The 20,253-nt window shown below is 54.0% G+C and overlaps 2 gene segments (V, D, J or C); both read right to left on the bottom strand.

The window, feature by feature from the left end:
* On the bottom strand, positions 1-6,838 carry LOC124523490 (T cell receptor beta constant 2-like). The segment is given in 7 exon segments: positions 1-235; positions 501-607; positions 742-759; positions 1,304-1,690; positions 4,970-5,208; positions 6,351-6,373; positions 6,746-6,838. Coding segments are annotated over 7 exon segments (888 nt in total).
* A 1,962-nt stretch (positions 6,839-8,800) lies between these two features.
* LOC124523595 (T cell receptor beta constant 2-like) overlaps positions 8,801-20,253 on the bottom strand; it is a 196,792-nt gene continuing 185,339 nt past the window's right edge. Inside the window, 4 exon segments of the C gene segment in view lie at positions 8,801-9,063; positions 9,329-9,435; positions 9,570-9,587; positions 10,152-10,538. Coding sequence covers positions 9,043-9,063; positions 9,329-9,435; positions 9,570-9,587; positions 10,152-10,538 — 533 coding nt within the window.

Genomic DNA, 20,253 nt, shown 5'->3' with positions numbered 1-20,253 from the left:
GGCCTGGCACGACGCTTTTTATTGTTTAGTCTCTTTCAGTGTCAGGGCTGAGGAGCTCAATCCACAGGGAAGTGGGGCGAAGGGACAGATAACCCGGCAGGAAGGAGGTAAGAGGTGGAGAGAGAATCACGCTTTTAGAAACACGGGCTGGAAGCATGTAAAGGAGAATCCGGGGTGAGGATTATGAACTCAGGATACGCTTTTGGAGCTGGCCTCAGGAATCCTTTCTCTTGATCTGAGGAAGAGAGGGCATTGTCAGGGTCCCAGGGGCCACGAACAGTAGGAGAACCTGACTCTGCGCCCGACTTGGGGTACAGCCGCTGGCTCTCCCCATCCTCTGGTGCCGCATCCTGTAACGTTCTCCCCAGTCTGGCAGCCACCTTATAATTTCTTTGAGACGCAGGAAATATCAGGCCCGGGTCGGGCTCTGCGGTCCCCTCACATTCCAGGTTCTACCCTCTCCCTCCAGCCTGCCCGCCCCGTCCTGCCCGCCTCCGTACCTTGGCCATCACCACGAGGACGCTGACCAGCAAGGCATATAGGGTGGCCTTCCCCAGCAGGATCTCATAGAGGATGGTGGCCGACAGGACCCCCTGCTGGTAGGACGCTGTGGGCGGGAAGGGACAGCACAGAGCTCCCTGGGAGCCAGCGCCCCTGGCTCCCCCTCGCCCCCAGGGTCCAGGGGTGCCCCAGCTCTGGTGCCAGGGAGGCAGAGAGGAAGAGGGGGAGAGGGTCACTCACCTGAAGTGAAGCCACAGTCTGCAAGAGAAAAGGGGGAGGGAAATGGATGAGAGACCCCACCTCCTAAGGCAGAGGAAGAGCTGCTAAGTCGGGCACACCTGAAACTAACCCGGTGTCACCTGTCAACTGTACTCCAGTTAAGAACGACACGAAGGTCACTGACATGACAGGCGGAGTCCGCCTCGCAGGTGGGCACGGACTCCCAGGCTCAGACCAGCCCACTCTCAGGCTGGACGGTCCAGCCTCGTCATCCCTGAAACCCGTGGAACGTGGTGGCACGGGGTGGGGGCACCCCGCTCGGAGCTGAGCCCCACGGGCTGGGACACAGAGGGGCCCCAGCGGCAAGGCCCTGCGGGGCTGAGGATGCGGGGGGGAGGGGGATGGGGGGGCAATGAGCCCGAGGGGCCCGCTCACCCTCAGAGTGGGCTTTGGTCTTCCCGCTCTGCCCCACCCCACCCACCCCCCGTTTTCTGCATCCAGTCTTTCTGGTCTCCTGCCCGCCTGGACCCCCCTTTCTGTGCCCCAGCTCACCCCCTGCCCATCCCCCCGGCCCCCCGCTCACCTGCTCTGCCCCAGGTGTCGGCACTGACGTTCTGGGTGACGGGTTTGGCCTCAGGGTAGTCCCACTGGTCATCCTTCCCGAGCCCGTAGAACTGGACCTGGCAGCGGAAGTGGTTCCGAGGGTTGTGCCAGAAGGTGGCGGAGACCCTCAGCCGGCTGCTCAGACAGTAGCTGGAGACATTCGCGCCGGACTGTTCCTTGTAGGGCTCAGGGTCCGTGCTGACCCCGTCGCGCACCTCCTTCCCGTTCACCCACCAGCTCAGCTCCACGTGGTCGGGGTAGAAGCCTGTGGCCAGGCACACGAGTGTGGCCTTCAGGGTCCGGGAGATCTCTGCTTCTGATGGTTCAAACACTGTGACCTTGGGAGGGCTCACCTTTTTCAGGTCCTCTGCAAGGGAAGAGGGGTTGGGGCCAGGCCTGGTCTGAGAGCTGTCTGGGTTTGGAAACACTGTGTGTGTGTGTGTGTGTGTGCGCGCGCGTGTGATGGAGAGGGAGACAGAGAGAGACAGAGCGAGACAGAGACAGAGAGAGCTGGAAATGGGGTCATCCTAAAGCAAAAATGGGGTTGTAGGTCCTGTGTGTTTGGGGGTCACTGTCCCATTCCTCTGTCATTGTTCTCCTGCCTTTCCTGTCCTTTGTAGTTACCCTACAGACATTTTGAGTAATGTCCCTTCATTAATGTTATTTGATTTCTTCTCCATCAGTAAAAGCTCACCTGTCTACATTTCACCATATTATGTAGTAGTTATTTCAGGGGAGCGAGCACAGGATTGGAATCAGAATAATAGGATCCAAATCCTAAAACTTGACGTTGCCCACCACTGTGACTTTGGGATGATGTCTTAATTTCCCTGCATCATTCTTCCTTCTTGTGAAGGGAGGATTAGGACACGGACTCTCCAGAGGGGCTGGGGGGTTTACGTGATGTAAACATTCAGAAGGCTCCCGTCCTGAGCCGGTGAATTGCATCTGAATCTAAGAGGCTCAGGTGTAATGGGGAACTGGGGATAAGGAGGGCATTTGGGGGCTGGGGATTTTCTTCAGATGACAATATACAGATGGCATAGGGTCGTGCACCTGTGTGAGGGTACACTTTTGTTTTATGGTGTGCTCATGAGAATGTGAGAGTTTCTGCCTTTTTTTTTTTTTTTTTGCGGTTCATGAGGTCATCCTGGCCATTCGTCTGCCTTCGGGTACCCCCCAAGTTTCCTAAGCTCAGACGGAGAGCAATGTCTCCTTATGTCAAATTCAAGGATTCCTCAACCTTCTTTGCTCTTTTGCTTCCAAATGTTATCCTTTTTTTTCTACCAGTCAGCTCCCTAAATAAGCATCTGAGATCCTCAGAGCAAATTCTTCCTAGCAGTTGCTTTGAGACAAGTTTTGTCCTGAGCGTCTCCTCTGCAGAGTCGTGGGTAAAGGCCCAGGCCACCTTCTCATCAGCCTGGCTCACTTCTCCTGGGCCTGCTGTCCATTCATTGTATCCCACTCCTTTGCTTTCTGCTGATTTTTTCGTGTGTTTCTTGGCAATTCTGTTAAAATGCAAAATCTCATTCTTATGAGAATCTAGTTTAGCTTGGAAGATGGAGAAAATGTTCTTCTAGGGGACGCTTCACATTTCTAGGGCTGTGACCTAACTTCCAGGGCCAGCCTCATGGGTGTGTGACCCGTGTTCAGGACCCCACGTTTACAAAGGCCCCACTCTTGGCTTCCCGGCTGCTGTCACCGTCTTGAAATTCTTAACAAGAGCCTGGCATCTTCCTTTTGAGCTGATCTGGCCTCCCAACCTGTCAGCTTCCTCTCCCTGCAAACGTCTACTTGCTAACTGCCCCTATGTCCCTAGGTTTTTCCTGGCTGACCCAGCCTGAAGTGCTAACAGGCTAACTAATAGCTATACTGCCCGGCTCCATCAACCTCCCTGCTCAGCCTGGCGTCTTCAGTCTTGTTGCAAAGACCCTGGCTCTGGAATTGTACCAGCTTTCCTGGGGCACCCCTCTGACGCCTTCATTGGCAAACACTCAGTCCTTCCTGCAAAATTAATGATGTCCTTTGAGCCACGTGTGATGTTTACTGGCAGGACAAACAGGACCTGGACGGCACTCTAGGGCACTGTCTACACAGCTCCTTGTGAGGCCGGGTCACTTTATCCTTCCATGTTTGTGAGTCCCTGCGGGGTGTGGGTGAGCTTGCCTAGGTGGGTGTAAGTTTGGTACCAGTGAGCCTCTGTTTGTATCCGCTCTGTGGGTTGGACTAGCCTCAGGCAGATTTGTGAAGTTTCTTTCTTGTTCCCAGTCCACCGCTCACATATAGCCAGCCCTCCTCTCCATTATCCACAGGTCAAATCCTGTCCCTCCTCTGGCACTGGGCTCACCCTCTGCCCTCACCCCCCAGGGACCACCTAGGGGAAGAGAAGGGCTGAATGATAACAATCCGCCATTGCCGAGTACTTGACATACAGGGTCCTATGGCATCTGCACAGCAATAGTAAGTGGTAGGTATTGGTGATGACATTGTAGAGGGGACCCAGCTTCACACAGATTCATCCGCCCAAGGTCACCCGCTCACTAGTGAGCCAGGGATTGGGACCCAGTTTTCTCTGGCTCTAAAGCCTGGTCTTTTCCTCACCCCTGCTGATTGCAGGAATCTGGCCTTTCCCCGGGACAAAGTTTAGCCAAGCCCCACCGGCTCCAGCTTAATGACAGTCTAACTCCAAATAGTGCCTGCTGTCATCAAAATAGTCCAGGTTCCTGTACCAGTCTTATGAGTTTCTTCCCCTCTGTGGCCTCAACATTCTCAGCACCAGGGGATGTTCCATCCAGGTGCTTTCCAGATCTAGGAGCTTGGGATCCCCCTGGGAAGTTTTCTCAACCCACAAACACCAAGTCTGCATTTCAATGTATGTTTGGGACAAATGAACTCCTGCCCACCTGGGCTGTTGAACTTGGTGTGAGGTCTGAGATTTCAGGCTGGGGTGGGGGTGGGGGCAGAGGGAGACATGGCGGGGGCTTGGGGAGTGAATGCACCCCCCAGGGCTGAGGTTCCAGTCCAGCCCAAGGCAGGACTGGTGCTGTAAGCACACCTCAGGGGCCTCCCGCTTAGGAGAGAAAGGCAGGGCGTTAAATCTAATTTTAAATGCTGAACAGTAAATCAGGGAACCCTGCTTGTTTGATGCCTTCCTTCACTATTTTTCTGGCCTCTCTCTTCCTCTCCCGCTTTTCATCCCTTTCCTCCTCCGTCCAGCGGCCTCCCTCCATCGACCGCTCCCAGGAGCCGGCTAGGCTGGGTGCCCGCCATCCCTTGCTGGCCCCGCTTTCCCCCCCCCACCCCCCTCCGGCTCCCAGCTCTGCGTAGCAGCTACACCTGCGCCTCCCCCAGCCCGGGGTTTCCCTTCTCTGTCTGGTCCTCTAATCCCGTGGCCCTGAGTCCTAATCAACCCTCCCGTCCCCCACTCACCCTGGCCCTAAGTACCTCCGGAGCAGGAAAAGAGACCTAAAGCCCCCTTTGCCCTCCGCCTGGCTCGTGGCGCGGGAGGACCCGGTCCTCGCCCCCCTTGCAGGGCTGACCCCGCAGATGGACAGCGCGCCCCGGCCCACCCGCCCCTTCCACGGGGACAGAGGGGCTGGGACGGGGACGCCGGGGGCGGGGGGGGGAGCAGACTCCCCAACCTTACCTAAGACGGTGAGCCTGGTGCCGGGGCCGAAATAGCGCTCGTAGGAGCACAGAGGTCCAGCCCCGCACGCAAACCCAGCAGCGCCCACCCCGCCTCGCAGCCCGGGCCGGCGCGGGGAGCCCGGCGGGCGCCCAGCGGGTGCCCAGGGGGTGCCCAGGTGGTGCGCAGGCGGGACCGGCCCCGGGACCCGCCGCCTTCCCTCCCGACCCCGCGACCACTCACCCAGGACGGTCAGCCGGCTGCCGGCCGAAGGTCGGGGCGGAGGCTGCACAGCCCCGGCCCCCCCTGCCGCGCACCCGGCCGCCCCCCGCCGCGCTCACCTAGCACCGACAGCCGGGTTCCGGGGCCGAAGTGCAGAGGATTTTGGCTCACAGCCCCCGGGCGCGGCACAAAAACAGGCCCGCCCCCCCTCCCCGGCCCCGTCGCGTTCCCCGGCGCCCGCCGGGCACCCCCGCTTACCTAGCACGGTCAGCCGGGTACCTGTGCCGAAATACTGAGTTTCTGTGCTCACGGCCCAGAGCCCCAGGACAAAAACCCGGCGCTGCCCTCTCCCGCCAGCCCGGCTCCCTTGCGCGCCCGGCACCCGGACCCCGGGAGTCCCGGCCCTGGCGCTGAGCCCCGCCTCTGAGCGGGACCCCCAAACGGAGCCGGGCAGCTGCCCACCTCTCCATCCCACCCCGCGGAGCGCTCGGTCCTTACCCAGCACGATCAGCTTGGAACCAGCCCCAAAATACAGCTGCCCGGTGTTTGCACGGCCTTGGGAACCCAGACTCAAACCTGCCTTCCCGGACTAGGGCCCAGGAGGGGCCAGCACCCACTCCTTGAGAGCCAGGGTCGGTGGGGGAGGTGTCCAGGCTGGGCAACGCACCCTCCCTCCCACCTGGAGCTCTCTTACCTAGGACAGTGAGCCGGGTCCCTGGCCCAAAGTGCTGCTCATCATTGTAGCACAGTGGGCAGGGGCTGCCAAAAATTTCTGCTTCTTCCTACTTCCCTTGGCACGAGCTGAGGGCGCGCTCTTCTCCTTCCCGGGCTTCTCTCTCCCCACTTACGGAACTAGCCTGACATAGTAACCTGCATACTGCAGGAGGTCATGGCCAATTTGCAGAGGAGAATCAGCTTGGCTTGGGGACAAAACAGTGGAGGTGGAAAATGAATGGGGATTGGTGAAGGGTGGTTTGGGCTGGAGTTGGGAAGTGTTCCAGGCTAGACCCCCCTCTCTTAGTACTTATAGGGCCTGCAACCTCTCTGGCCTTAGTTCCTTCATCTGAAAAATGGGATAACATCTCTCCCACGGTGTTGTTGTGAGTTCTTCACAAGTAACGCATGTGCAAATACTCTGTCAAGGGCGAGGTTTGTGAGAAGTGCTGTGTGATGATCCCACTTTGACACTTCCTGGGAAGCTGTCTGCAACAGGGAGACACAGAGGCGTTCCCTGAGTCCAGGTTCACGCAAGCGCCCGTCAGGGACCAGCTCCAGAGACCTCTCCCAGCCACGCCCCATCCAGGAGTGTTCCCTGGGCTGGGTGGGGATATCTGCTGAGGGAGAGCTTTTTGTAAAAGCACCTCCTCTACCTGAATCATTGTGTGCTACTCCCACCCCCACAATGTTACAGCGCGATACAAAAATATTTCCTTCCCTCTGGCCCCCTCCCCCAACCACCGGGCAGAGACAGGAAGCACAGGTGGCAGAGGGCTGGTGGGGCAGAGAGGCCCCTTCACGGAGGCACACACCACTCTGAGGAGACCTATGTCGCCGGGTCTCCCCTCTGGGACTCACCGTGCCCACCTGCACAGACTGGCATTTATAGTGAGGCTGGTGGGAGGAGCCAGGAGTGGAATCCACAGAACAGGTGATGGCAGCTTGTGGCATGGGGACAGACAGCTGGGAAACCTCTGTAACCCCCGGTGCTCCCTGCACAAAGTCCAAGCTCCTCGTCCTTCGTGTATTCCACACGCAACACGAGCACCTACTATGTGCCAGGCCTCGTGCTGTTTGCAAGGACCCGAGCCTGCCCTCAGATGAGCCTGCACCGACCTCCCTAACGTCTTTTCCCTGCATTCCCTGAACCTCACCTCTGGCTAAGCACCCACGAGCACCTGGCCCTGTTGTTTCGGCTCTGGTTCATGCCTCTGACTGCCCACCACCACCCACCCATGCGGACGATCAGGCCGACTCTTCTCTGAGGGGTTTGCCACCTTCTCAGACTCCTCCCTGATGGTCCCAGTGGGAAACCAAGAGCTAGCCTCTGGCTGCATTTTAGCAGACAGCTCACGTTGCCATTTCAAAGCATCACTTTGTATTTCAACGCTTCCTATACATGAGTTCCCCCCTCATGGTCAGGGAAGTGACTTGGATATCTTTACTTTCTTGGGGGTTAATAGCAGAACATTGCAGTGATATGGGCTTAATGAGTGAGTTAGTGCCTTTGCACTATTAGTGCACCATTAGTTAGTGCATTCATACATATCAGCATATATATATATATACAATATATATTATATGTGTTGTAGATACTAAAGGTCCCTAAAACCAAGTATCAGCCCTATCGCTATTTCTAGAAATCCTTTAAGAGGTCTTTGTTGTCTCATATATATGTATATATAATTGTATGTACATGCGTGTGTGTGTGTGTGTGTGTTGTATATGTGCACACACACATCTGAGTACCTCATGTGTTGCAACACAGAGAGAAGGCTGTATGTCACAGTCCTGTGAGCGTGGCTACTTCAGACAGGCCTTATGGTGATGTCTTCTCCTGAACTGGGTCACTTGGGGCCCACTCCTTTATGCACTCACTTACTCAAAGATCGTTTGTTGTGTACTCACACTGAACCAAAGTGCTACGCCATATCCCAGGGACACTGTAATAGAACATGTCCTTGTTCTCAAGGAGCCGAGTGTCAGACGGGGACACTTGAAAAGGTGAAGGGGCAGTGCCCTTCAAGTGTGGCATGTGTCTCATGAAGGCATGTGCACTATGGTAGCCAAGTATAGGATGCATGTGGGCCACCCTCAGGGAGTAAGGGGCAAGGAAGCTCCTGAGAAGGCTTCTTGGGGGGCAGATGTTGGAGCTAAAGCTTTAAGAATAAGTAGGAGTCAGAGTACTAGGTCACTCCAGGTAAAGGAGGGCAAAACAGTCCGAGAGCACGTGGCTCAGGGATGCAGGGGGAGACGAGTGAGGTATGCGTGGAGCAAGGAGGCAGAGGACCACTGCCGGGTCCCCTGTGCCATCCTCAGGACAGTGGGCCGCGTCACCATGGTGACAATGAGACCACCAACAGCTCTTAAAGGATTTCTAGAAATAGCAATAGGGCCGATTCTTGGTTTTAGGGGCCTTTATTTTCTACCCTCTCGGGAGGGATCAGGGGACATTTTCACACCCCTCTGCTACTGAGAATACATCTCCAAGTCAGCGTGTTCTCTTCGTGGCCGGGAAGCTTGCTTGTCAAGTGAAGACGGTCATGTCCTCAGGGAGAGGGCGGAAAGGGAGCTGGCCGATATGTGTGAAAGCAAGCTGCGTTAGCCGGGGCTACCTGACCAGTTGCCGGTGGACACGCCTGTGGGCGTGGGCTCTTTCTCAGAACACCTTTGTCCAGGGGGGACACGAAGTTCCTGTAGGAAACGTCACCATTTTTCTGGGCTGTTCCCGAGTAAGCCTCTTTTCATCTCATCACTACCATTCACATTTACTAAAGTTCTCCTGGCAAGGGAGGAGGATTGCCGACCACAGGTTGGGTCCCTCACTTTCCTCGAATACCTGTGGTCTCTCTCCTGACGCGAGTCACATGGGAAGTCAGAGATGGGCCGAAGAGATATCCCGACACTCACAAGGCAGAGTCAAGCCAGAACAGGCCATTTTTATTGATTCAGTCAATTTCGTCACGTGAGGCCCCCCGGCTTAGGGCAAGTTGAGTCGTGAGCGACCGCGTGTGCATGCACATAAGGGGTAGCTACTGGGGTGAGCAGAGGGATGAAAACAGCTCTTCAGAAGCACTGGCTCTAAGTGGGAAAAGGAGGATCCATATTGGGGCAATGGCCGACTGGAAGCTCAGGACTCCTCCTCCGAGCTGGCCTCAGGAATCCTTTCTCTTGATCTGAGGAAGAGAGGGCATTGTCAGGGTCCCAGGGGCCACGAACAGTAGGAGAACCTGACTCTGCGCCCGACTTGGGGTACAGCCGCTGGCTCTCCCCATCCTCTGGTGCCGCATCCTGTAACGTTCTCCCCAGTCTGGCAGCCACCTTATAATTTCTTTGAGACGCAGGAAATATCAGGCCCGGGTCGGGCTCTGCGGTCCCCTCACATTCCAGGTTCTACCCTCTCCCTCCAGCCTGCCCGCCCCGTCCTGCCCGCCTCCGTACCTTGGCCATCACCACGAGGATGCTGACCAGCAAGGCATATAGGGTGGCCTTCCCCAGCAGGATCTCATAGAGGATGGTGGCCGACAGGACCCCCTGCTGGTAGGACGCTGTGGGCGGGAAGGGACAGCACAGAGCTCCCTGGGAGCCAGCGCCCCTGGCTCCCCCTCGCCCCCAGGGTCCAGGGGTGCCCCAGCTCTGGTGCCAGGGAGGCAGAGAGGAAGAGGGGGAGAGGGTCACTCACCTGAAGTGAAGCCACAGTCTGCAAGAGAAAAGGGGGAGGGAAATGGATGAGAGACCCCACCTCCTAAGGCAGAGGAAGAGCTGCTAAGTCGGGCACACCTGAAACTAGCCCGGTGTCACCTGTCAACTGTACTCCAGTTAAGAACGACACGAAGGTCACTGACATGACAGGCGGAGTCCGCCTCGCAGGTGGGCACGGACTCCCAGGCTCAGACCAGCCCGCTCTCAGGCTGGACGGTCCCTCCTGTGCTGAGCCAGCGCAGCCTCGTCATCCCTGAAACCCGTGGAACGTGGTGGCACGGGGTGGGGGCACCCCGCTCGGAGCTGAGCCCCACGGGCTGGGACACAGAGGGGCCCCAGCGGCAAGGCCCTGCGGGGCTGAGGATGCGGGGGGGAGGGGGATGGGGGGGCAATGAGCCCGAGGGGCCCGCTCACCCTCAGAGGGGGCTTTGGTCTTCCCGCTCTGCCCCACCCCACCCACCCCCCGTTTTCTGCATCCAGTCTTTCTGGTCTCCTGCCCGCCTGGACCCCCCTTTCTGTGCCCCAGCTCACCCCCTGCCCATCCCCCCGGCCCCCCGCTCACCTGCTCTGCCCCAGGTGTCGGCACTGACGTTCTGGGTGACGGGTTTGGCCTCGGGGTAGTCCCACTGGTCATCCTTCCCGAGCCCGTAGAACTGGACCTGGCAGCGGAAGTGGTTCCGAGGGTTGTGCCAGAAGGTGGCGGAGACCCTCAGCCGGCTGCTCAGACAGTAGCTGGAGACATTCGCGCCGGACTGTTCCTTGTAGGGCTCAGGGTCCGTGCTGACCCCGTCGCGCACCTCCTTCCCGTTCACCCACCAGCTCAGCTCCACGTGGTCGGGGTAGAAGCCTGTGGCCAGGCACACGAGTGTGGCCTTCAGGGTCCGGGAGATCTCTGCTTCTGATGGTTCAAACACTGTGACCTTGGGAGGGCTCACCTTTTTCAGGTCCTCTGCAAGGGAAGAGGGGTTGGGGCCAGGCCTGGTCTGAGAGCTGTCTGGGTTTGGAAACACTGTGTGTGTGTGTGTGTGTGTGTGTGTGTGTGCGCGCGTGTGTGATGGAGAGGGAGACAGAGAGAGACAGAGAGAGACAGAGACAGAGAGAGCTGGAAATGGGGTCATCCTAAAGCAAAATTATGGAGTTGTAGGTCCTGTGTGTTTGGGGGTCACTGTCCTCTGTTGTTATTCTCCCACAACTTCGCGATTTTTTTTCTGGGTTCCTCCATGGACGCACACACTTAGACTCTCTGGGCTAAGGTAGCAATGGGTCCTGATTCTCTTGGCTGTCTTTGCAGAGTCTCTTAAACAAGGCCTTGTTCCATATCTATCAAAAGAGTATATGTGTCTCTTTTTCTTCCCCATTCAAAGTCCCCTTCGCCGTGTGACTGTCTCTTGTTTTAGATGGAAAAGCAGCTTTAGTAGAGCTGAATGAGACCGGATTGTGAGGCAGAGGGTTCTCTCGCTAGCAACATCATCCTGGAAACCGAACTGACTTTTCCTAATTGTCATTGTTCTCTTGTACAAGGTGTTGAGTGTCCGTTTAGGGAGGGGGAGCAGGTACTAGAATTAGCCTTTGTTGTCTAGAAGACTCACTGTCCTGTTGCGTCTGACTATACTTTTTCCTAAATGCTTCTTTTCCCAACTCACTTTTTTTCCTTTTCTTCCTTCCCTTTTCTCTTGCTTTCTTTCTTTAGCATAGAACCTGCTTTGAGGAGACATGAAGTCTCTGGCTATTATCAGATGCTCCACATTTGCTGCACTTATACTGGGGCACATGGGGTATGTGCTAGCTTGCCCGGGTTGGCTATAATCCCATGAAAGATATTGCTCATGGATTGAACCCTTTTTTCCTTCCAATGCCCAGCAAGCCTCCCTGCCAGCTTTGGAAATCCTAGTTCACAGCCAAGCTTCACATTTTTAAAAGCAGCAAAACCTTGCTGGGTATGAACAAATTCCAAAGTCCAAGGGCCATTTCATCTGAGAATTCATGTTGTAAAGTCCTGGGCCCTTTTACATGCCTGACAGATAGGGGAGAATTTCTGGAGTTGTTGGAAGCCATGACCTCATGTACAGACACACAGGGATAAAAGAAAACACATCCATCTATTAAGCTTCCTTTTTTTTTTTTTTTAAACCAGAATGGACTCTGCCATCTATGGCTCTATATTGACCAGAGGAACGATTTTTTTGGAGCGGAAATGTGGGGAACACGGATGTTTCCACTTTATCCAAATTTGAAAAATGTTTCTAATGGGAAAATTGAGACAGAGGTTGGAAAAAGGCCAAACTCTGACACGTGATGATGAGCGCCAGGAGCAGAAAGGATTATCACGATGAGGTGAGCCTTTTATAAAGGTGTCCATAGAAGTTAGTCCCTAACAACTTAACACCCCCAGAGGCTGGCGCTATCACCCCCATTTTATAGATCTCAGAGATTCTGAGATTTCCACTTTCTGATTGTTCAACCTCCCCCCGCCCCCTCCCCCGCCCCTGCCAACTATCCCTTGAGCCCAGGCATTTCGAACCTCAGTAATTTGTACTTTCTACTTATTACACTCACCGGCATGTGCCTCTGTCTCTGCAGGACAGAGTCTGCTCGAGCCAACCAATCTGGTAGGACCAACTCTCCCGTTCTTCCCGCCTTGTCTCTGTTCCCAGCCCAGACTCATCCCATCCCTGCCCTCCCCTCCACCTGCCCCCCTCCTCCAGAGCATGCCAATGGTGTGTTAGCGTTTTGTGGTGGGCCCCTTACCCTACCATCCCAGCACGGGTCCTGAGGTTTGGAAAATGGGGCCTCAGCCTCTTTTCTCTTCTTTGTACCTTATCTGTTACTAAGGTGGCCTAAGTTTCCAGTTGCATCAGAAAGTTTATTCACACCTATCTCCTCGGATCCTGCCAAGCACTATGTCCCTCAGACACCCCTTGCAGCTTTCATGACACTGCGACGTGCCTTCTGTCCCCGGGGCTCAGAAATGTCCCTTAAACCCCAGCTTCGCCAGTCTACACACCACCCCCTGTGCCTCCAAAGCCCTAGATCCCTTCAGGAAGACACACATGGGTCTTTGGAGACTGGTGGAGATGGAGAAGGAGGACAGGGAAGGCAAGGGTGGAGTTCTGAGCAGGTGGACGGTGTTAGAAGGATTTGAACATAGAAAACAGACCCATTCACCCAAATGGAGTCAACCATGAAGGACTGGAGTTAGCTCAGGAGGGAAGATGGAGAAGATCTGACTCAGATAAAGAAGGGAAAGTAAAACAACACACCCCTGAAAAAGAAGAGAGTGAAAGAAGGCGGCCCGGAGAATGAGAAAACAGCAAGAAAACACAAAGCCCCCAAGACCAAGTCTACCCCTGAGGGTCTGAGACAAGCACAGCAGAGCAGCCAGAGAAACTCCCGGAGGGAGGGGGTGGCTCGGACTTCTGTCTGTCACCCTCGTCTCCTTCCTGGACTGATGGGTCACGCATGGGCACCCCCCGCCCGGAGCGTGGCTCCCAACCTGTCACAGTGAGCCTGGTGCCCATCCCAAAGTGGAGGGGTAAGTTATAGGAGCACAGCTGCAGGGAGCTGTGGTAAAACCTGGGGCGGGGGTCTCCTGCCAGAGGGCAGGTCCTAGCTCCCAGGGAACGGGCTCTGCCACCTTCTCCGCCTGGGTGCGTGGCTCTGGACCAGAGGAGACCTGGAGAAAGGTCCAGGCATATGATGGGGAAAGAGGAGAAGGCTCAGGGTGGGAAGAGGCACACACATGAGAAGGAAGGATGAACCGAGGAAAGAGCGAGGAGGTCACATCAAGGACTGAAGACCCAGGGAGGACAAGTAGAGGGTCCAGGTGAGCCACACCAAGAGCAATGGCAGCCACAGCTCCCCGGAGAAGGTCCCCAGGAAAAGAGAGTTTACCTGACCCCTGACAACCAGCCGTGGGGAGAGACGGGGCCCCGGGTCCCAGGGACCACAGCTCTCCCACCCTGGTCCTGCTCCTTACCTGAGACAGAGTTGAGTCCTGTCTCCCAAGTACTGTGCCTGGTTGCTCCACAGCACAGCAAGAGTGTGACAAACCCAGAATTGCTGCTCTGGGGCCTTTCCTTCCAGAAGCTAGCATCCACCCAAACTTCTGGGGGCTCTAGCACCTACTCTGTTCCCCACACTCTCTGCGCCTTTTCCCGCTGTGCCCCCGTCCCCACCCTGTCTCCGGAGTCCTTCTGGGACTGTACTTTTCCAACACACTACCCCCCCCAGGGAGGCCGCTTGCTTCCCCAAGACAGAGAGCTTGGCTCCACTTGTGAAAAATTGTCATTGTTACACAACACTGCAGGCTGGTAGGAAAACTGCCCACCTGCGTCCAATTCCTGCCCTTCCCAAGTGTACCTGCCTGCTCTCTTCTCCCTTTCCGTAGCAGAATTTTGGCACTGGGAGGGGGAGAGGGGGCACGCGTATGGCCTGAAATGTCAGGGGACCAATGTGGCCATGTGACCCCCACCCCTTTCTCCCGTGTCCCTCTCTTTTCTGGACGAGGGGGGAAAACAGCAGGACGAAGCTAGCTCTAAGGCTAGAGGCTTCCCATCTACCGTGGCCATGATGGGGTGCGCTCCAAGGAGATGGGAGATGGACACGGTGACCCCAAGACGAGACTACTTGCCTCCCAGCACGGGAACCCAGACTTGGCATGGCCAGTCTGTGAAATTACCAGGGATGGAGGCCGTCCCCTCCCGATCGCCTCAAGGCAAGAATTCAGATCTTTCTGATAAAAATGTGCTTTAAGCTAAGCCCCCAGAACAGAGGCTCCATCTGGAGCCCTGCCCCTCCTTGTAGGTTCCCAGCCCTCCAGCCTCGACGAGCTTACCTACAACAGTGAGCCGGCTCCCTTCCCCAAAATAGAGGGTCTCGCCATAGCACAGCCTCTCAGATCTGCTTCAGAACCTCCCCTTGTCTGCTGAGCTCAGCTGGGATTCAGGGACAGATCGGGGTGTTCGTGGATCTCTTCGCTCACAGAGACACCAGCCCTACTTTGCATATCCCTGTGCATATCCCCATGCATGGACAGTCAGAAAAAAGGAGACAGCGTGGCCTCCTGTGAAATCCAGAGCAAGGGAAGATATGAAACCCCTGCAGAGAGTTCCAGTCAGTGAGGAAGGTGGGCCCGTATCAGGGCTCATTGATTGCCTTCTGGGCTCTCTCTAGGTTTTCTCTGGCAGGTAACTATTCAGAGGGGGCAGTGCTATCTCCTCTCCCTCCTCTGCCGGAACCACCGAGGCTCAGCTCTGAGTTTACAGAGGACCATCGGTGGCTGCGTGGATTTACCCTGACCGGGACCCTCCCAGGTACTGGTTCCCAGATGCGCGCATGACATCTCCTTGCCCAGGACCCAGGGGCTGGGTGATCCCTTCCCTCCCACACTTTCTGGGATAGAATCCTCCCGGTCATGCCCTGCCCGGAGTCCCCACCGCCTTACCGACGACTGTCAGCTTGGTCCCTGGGCCGAAGGTATAATCATAGCACATCAGAATATGGCCACTCTAAAATGGACCTGCCATTTTGGACCTGCTTCCCCTATGAGGGGCTTGGAAAGACCCAGAGTCTAGCTTACCTATAACTGTGAGCCTGGTGCCTGCTCCAAAGAAAACTTCAGTGTTCACACAGTGACTCCAGGCCAGGAGGCAAACAAATTTGAGGCGTGGAAAGAAATGGGGGCTGTAGTTGGTGTCTGAGGATGCTGGGGTCAGAAATCCCCGCCTGTGTTTTACCGATATTGCATAGAACATTTTCAACTCTGACTCCTGGGGCCACAGAGCATGGCCAGAGTGTATCCAGAGGGTCCCACACTACTTTCTTGATTTTTTTCTGAGGGTCCATTAAAAGGACATGGATCTGGAGAGAAAGGCAGGGTCCTAGAGCCAGTGACCATATCCACGGAGAGCGGGGATATCTCTGGCTTCTTCCTCTGTGGAATGGGTCACCTCCCATGCACCTTCCCACTGACCTTGTTCTTGGTTCTGTGGGGCTTGGAGTGAAGGAGTCTCCCGAGTCCTTCACCCGAGGGGCCACTGAGACATTCTTCTCGCACCTGGGCTCTCTGCCTGGAAGATTCAGTCCCGATCCAAGCCTGTCCTTATCCATGGTCTTGGCTTGACAGGTGAACAGGGGTGAGGCAGAGGCGTTCTGACCTGAACCACCCTCAGGCCGGTGACCCAGGACAAAAGTGGAGAGACTGTGGGTTGGGAAAGGCAGAAAGGTTTTTGTAAAGCTTTCCCGTAGAGTTGAATCACCGTGGCCCCCCCTGTCCCCACAATGTTACAGCTTTGTACAAAAAACGACCCCTCCCATGGTTCTGCCCATCAGAGCTTGGGAGAAACCACCAAAGCAGCTGCTCCTTCAAGGGCATTGGAGGGCAGGTCAGTGACATCACTCCCCCTGGTGCGAGGCGGTGGCAGGGGTGCAGACCGGGCCGGGGAGGGGCTCCTCCCCACCCCCATGCCCTTCCTTCAGGATGTTCTTGGCTTCTCAGAGCTGTGTGTCTTTGCAAGGCTGGCTGCTGCAGGGGCTGGTTTTCCCTGGTTTCCACCCCTCTGCAAGATGTCGTCACTGTGGGGACCCACCCTCCCCACCCCCCAACCCAGCAAGAAGCAGCAGCCCCCTTTCAGCCTCAGGCCTGCCTGTGGCTCTGTCACTCAGAGGCCACACCTTTCATCCGGGAATGGGATCCCGCAATACTCAGACCCTTTGGCCCAACTCCGAACCTCTAGGGTGGTCTGGAGGGGAAGTGACCTTGAGCTACACTGCAGGGATGGGGTGGAGGACAGGGGCGTGTAGGGGTCCCTAGGTAGAGACAAAATAACAGCTGAGAGTTCCAGCATATTTTCAAGTGGGTTTGGACATGGGAGGGCTCCTGTGTGCATCAGCCCCCCTTCTTGTGGACTTCAGACGTCAGGTTAGGAAAAGGGAGTTGGGGACATGGAAGTGAATAGTCAGATGCATAAAGTCACAGGAACACTCAAATGCAGTCATGGACATAGCCTTCTCCTTTTTATCCCCGAGGGGCAGACACATTTAAGTTGCTGGTAGATGTTTTACTTTCCTGCACAAGAAGACCTTGAAATTCAACCTCCAGTTGAGTGGCCTGGATCTTATTTCACTCGATGGTGTTTCCTTTTATTGCCTTTCAAACTGTGAAGTTTCAAACTATTAAAATCTGGAAGAAAAAAAAAAAAAAGACAAACTTCACTCCTTAACGATGACACACTTCCGTGGAAAAATAAATGCAGAATCCAAAGAGAAATGACAATATGGGGAGAACATTTGCAATCTTCCTCATGAGGGCTGATCTCCCCAGTATATAATGAACTCCTAGAAATCAGTAAGAAAATAATCCAGCAGCACAATAAAAATGGCAAAGAACAGATGGTTCAGAGAAAAAGTAACGCAAATGGTGCTTCACCGTAGGAAAAAAATCTTGCAAAGAAAAAGCTGCATTGAAATATCTTTGTTCACCAATGTGACTGACAAAGTTGAATTAGGGAAGACATTCTATTAGCTTGTGCGTCGTGGGATATGCATTTCTACACGTAAAAGGATACCCATCTAAGTGGGGACCAGTTTGGAAATATCTATGAAAGCTACAAATGCATTTACTTTTTCACCTGGACATCTCACATCTGGGCATTTATCCTGTAGTTATCCTTGCAGACAAATAAAAAATGTTTGTAAAATATTTGCGTTATCTGGGGGTAGCAAAGAGATTGGGGAAAGTCCAGTGCCCATCAGGAAGGGACTGGATAAATGATCTGTGATACATCCACAAAATGGAATATTGCTCGATGCTAAAAAAAAAAAAATACAAATGTTTCATGATACTACAGAAAGCTCTCTAAGATGTATTGTTAAGTGGAAAAAAAGCAAGCTGCAGATTAGCATTGCTGTACATTGCCTTTTGTCCCGCAAAGGAGGGGAATAAGAACTGCTTGCTTGGTTCTGCGTAAAGATACACCAGAATGATACAAAAGAAACTGATCAAAGTAACTGCCTACTAAGAATGACCAAAAGTAACATTTTTCAGTCTCAACTTTATTGTATTGTTTCAGTTTTTGAGCCAGGTGGCTATATGATCTATTTAAAATAAAACTTTAGGGGCGCCTGGGTGGCTCAGTCGGTTGAGCGTCCGACTTTGCTCAGGTCACGATCTCACGGTCCGTGAGTTCGAGCCCTGCATCAGGCTCTGTGCTGACAGCTCAGAGCCTGGAGCCTGCTTCAGATTCTGTGTCTCCCTCTCTCTCTGGCCCTCCCCCCATTCATGCTGTCTCTCTCTGTCTCAAAAATAAATAAATGTTAAAAAAAAATTTTAAAAAAATAAAAAAATAAAATAAAACTTTAAAAATTTAAAGAAAATACAAAAAAAAACATTGCTTTAGGTAATATTTTGAAATGTGCTACTTAAAAAAGAAACCTACTTGTGTAATTTACAAACTCATTTTCTCCAAAGAAGATCAGTTTACCTAAGAAGATATGTTATGGTCCTGACTTGACATACTGGGTCCCCAATCACTCAGGAAACTTGTGAAAAATGCATATTTCTCAGTAGTCCTTAGGATACGTTGTGTTAAAAATCTCTAGTATTGGAGTTATTATGTATTTAAATAAACAATCAAGCACAAAATTACCCCGGGTATTTCCATTTCAGCACGGCGCTTGGGATGCACTGCTTGTCCCCTGACCAGGAAAAGCACAGGTGCGAGCCATGAAGAACGTCAGAGTGCTATCTGGTGGTGTCACAAGCTGGGTACAATAGTGTGGCTCTGAGAATTTAGGGAAAAAAGGAAAAGACAGTCTGTGCTTTTTACTCACGAACAGTGCTGGATCTCACAACACTCTGCCACTAACCTGAATAAAAGGTCACGGATGGCCTTTATCGAGTGGAAAGTGACAAGCTTCCTTCTTTATTCCTTTCCCACACTGAGGATCTCTTTCGTGGATGTAACGATTTATTTTGATCTATTTCCATTGTCCTGCCTTATTGCATATCAGTAATATACCCTCTAGGTAAGTTTCCTTTCGGCCATTTAGCTGGGGACTCTCCACCAGACCGGCCTTACAAAGAATACCACTCTGCCTACTTCCAATCCTGATGGAGTTTGCCCCCCGTTTGCTACTCAGTCACACTGTCAGTGTGCGTAAATGCCCGTGAAGTTTTTTTTTTTTTTAAGGTTTATTTATTATTTTTGAGAGAATAAGAGACAGTGTGAGCCAGCGGGGAAGGAACAGAGAGGGAGACAGGGAATCTTAAGCGGGCTCTGCTCTGTCAGTGCAGATCCTGACGCAGAGTTTGATCTCACAAACCGTAAGAAGCGACCTGAGCTGAAATCAAGAGTCCAACACTTGCTTAACCGACTGAGTCGCCAAGGTGTCCCAAAGCTCCCCCCCCCCGCTGTGAGAGGAGTTTAGCTGGTTAGGCAGGTGTCCAGTGGGGTCATTCATCATCTTGGGCAGCAGGGGGCAGGCTGTCCTTATTTATTTTAGACGGAAGTCCTTGCCATCTCAGCGTGGCCACTTGAGGGCGTGAGAAGAATGTGGTTCGTGCTGGAGGGGACCCCCCCCCAACCCCCACCCCACCCCCTGCCCCCAGCGGGAAACTGGGTTACCTGCCTGCCTTTCTCAAGGCTGAGATGTGGGAAGCAGATAAACAAATTGCATCTCACATGTGTGTAATTCTTGAAACTTTTCAAGTGAGTTCTAGATTCATCTAAACCCCAAATGTGTCTCCTGATTTCCTCAGATGAAACTGAAATCTGAAGAGGCTAAATGAGTCGCCCCAAGTCATACATAATGAAGTGACAGCTGGCACTGACACCCAGCCCTCCCTAAGTTCTAGGGCTCTGCTGGGGCCACTGCAGGACACTGAGGCCTCCACCCCTCAAGGAAGCCCGCCTCCTGGAGCCAGACTGCCCAGACTCCCACCCACCCCAGGCCCTCTTATGTCTGTGAGGCCCTGGGCCGGTTACCAAGCCCCTTTAACAATAATACCACCTACCTTATGGAGTTCTTGAGAGATCTGAATCAGATAATACACATAAAGCTTTATTATGGTGGCTGAATATAGTCAGCAAACATGTTAGGGACTACTGCTTTCATGGAGAGCACTGGCCCAGGGATACCTTTGCTGCATTGGTTCTCACGCTTTAGCGTGCGTCACAAGGACTTGGAAGTCTTGTAAAAATGCAAGAGGCCAAGCTCCATCGCAGAATTTCTGACTCAGGAGATGGGGGAGGGGCGCCAGAATTTGTATGTCTCCTAAATTCCCAGGGGATGCTGGTGCCGCCGGTCTCCTGGTCTGCACTTGGAGAACCATTGTTCTGGAAGGCGCTTTCTTTCTTCTGTACATTTCCCTCCAGTCCCAGCTCATACTTGAGTCATTCAACCACTGGGTGCCTATTCTATTGTAGATGTTGTGTAATCACTAAATGTGCCAGGATGAGTAAGACAAGATTGCTTGCCTAAGGAGCTCACCGTTGAAGGCCAAGTAGATACAACCGCAATTATTAGGCAGCAGGAGCAGGACTGACCGCTGTAAGCATGTGGCAGGAGGAGGAGGAGGACTCCTCGCTCAGACCACAGGGCCAACGGGGCCAACACGGGGCTGGGGGAGGAGGATCCCGGAGCAGGAGGCGTCAGAAATGACTTTC

This window comes from Lynx rufus, unplaced genomic scaffold (genome assembly GCF_022079265.1).
Source record: "Lynx rufus isolate CCGP_SWC_20201006 ecotype Redwood Valley unplaced genomic scaffold, mLynRuf1.p SCAF_4, whole genome shotgun sequence".
NCBI lineage: Eukaryota > Metazoa > Chordata > Mammalia > Carnivora > Felidae > Lynx > Lynx rufus.
Note: the sequence above shows the minus strand (reverse complement) of the source record. Positions and strands in the feature narration are given on the sequence as shown.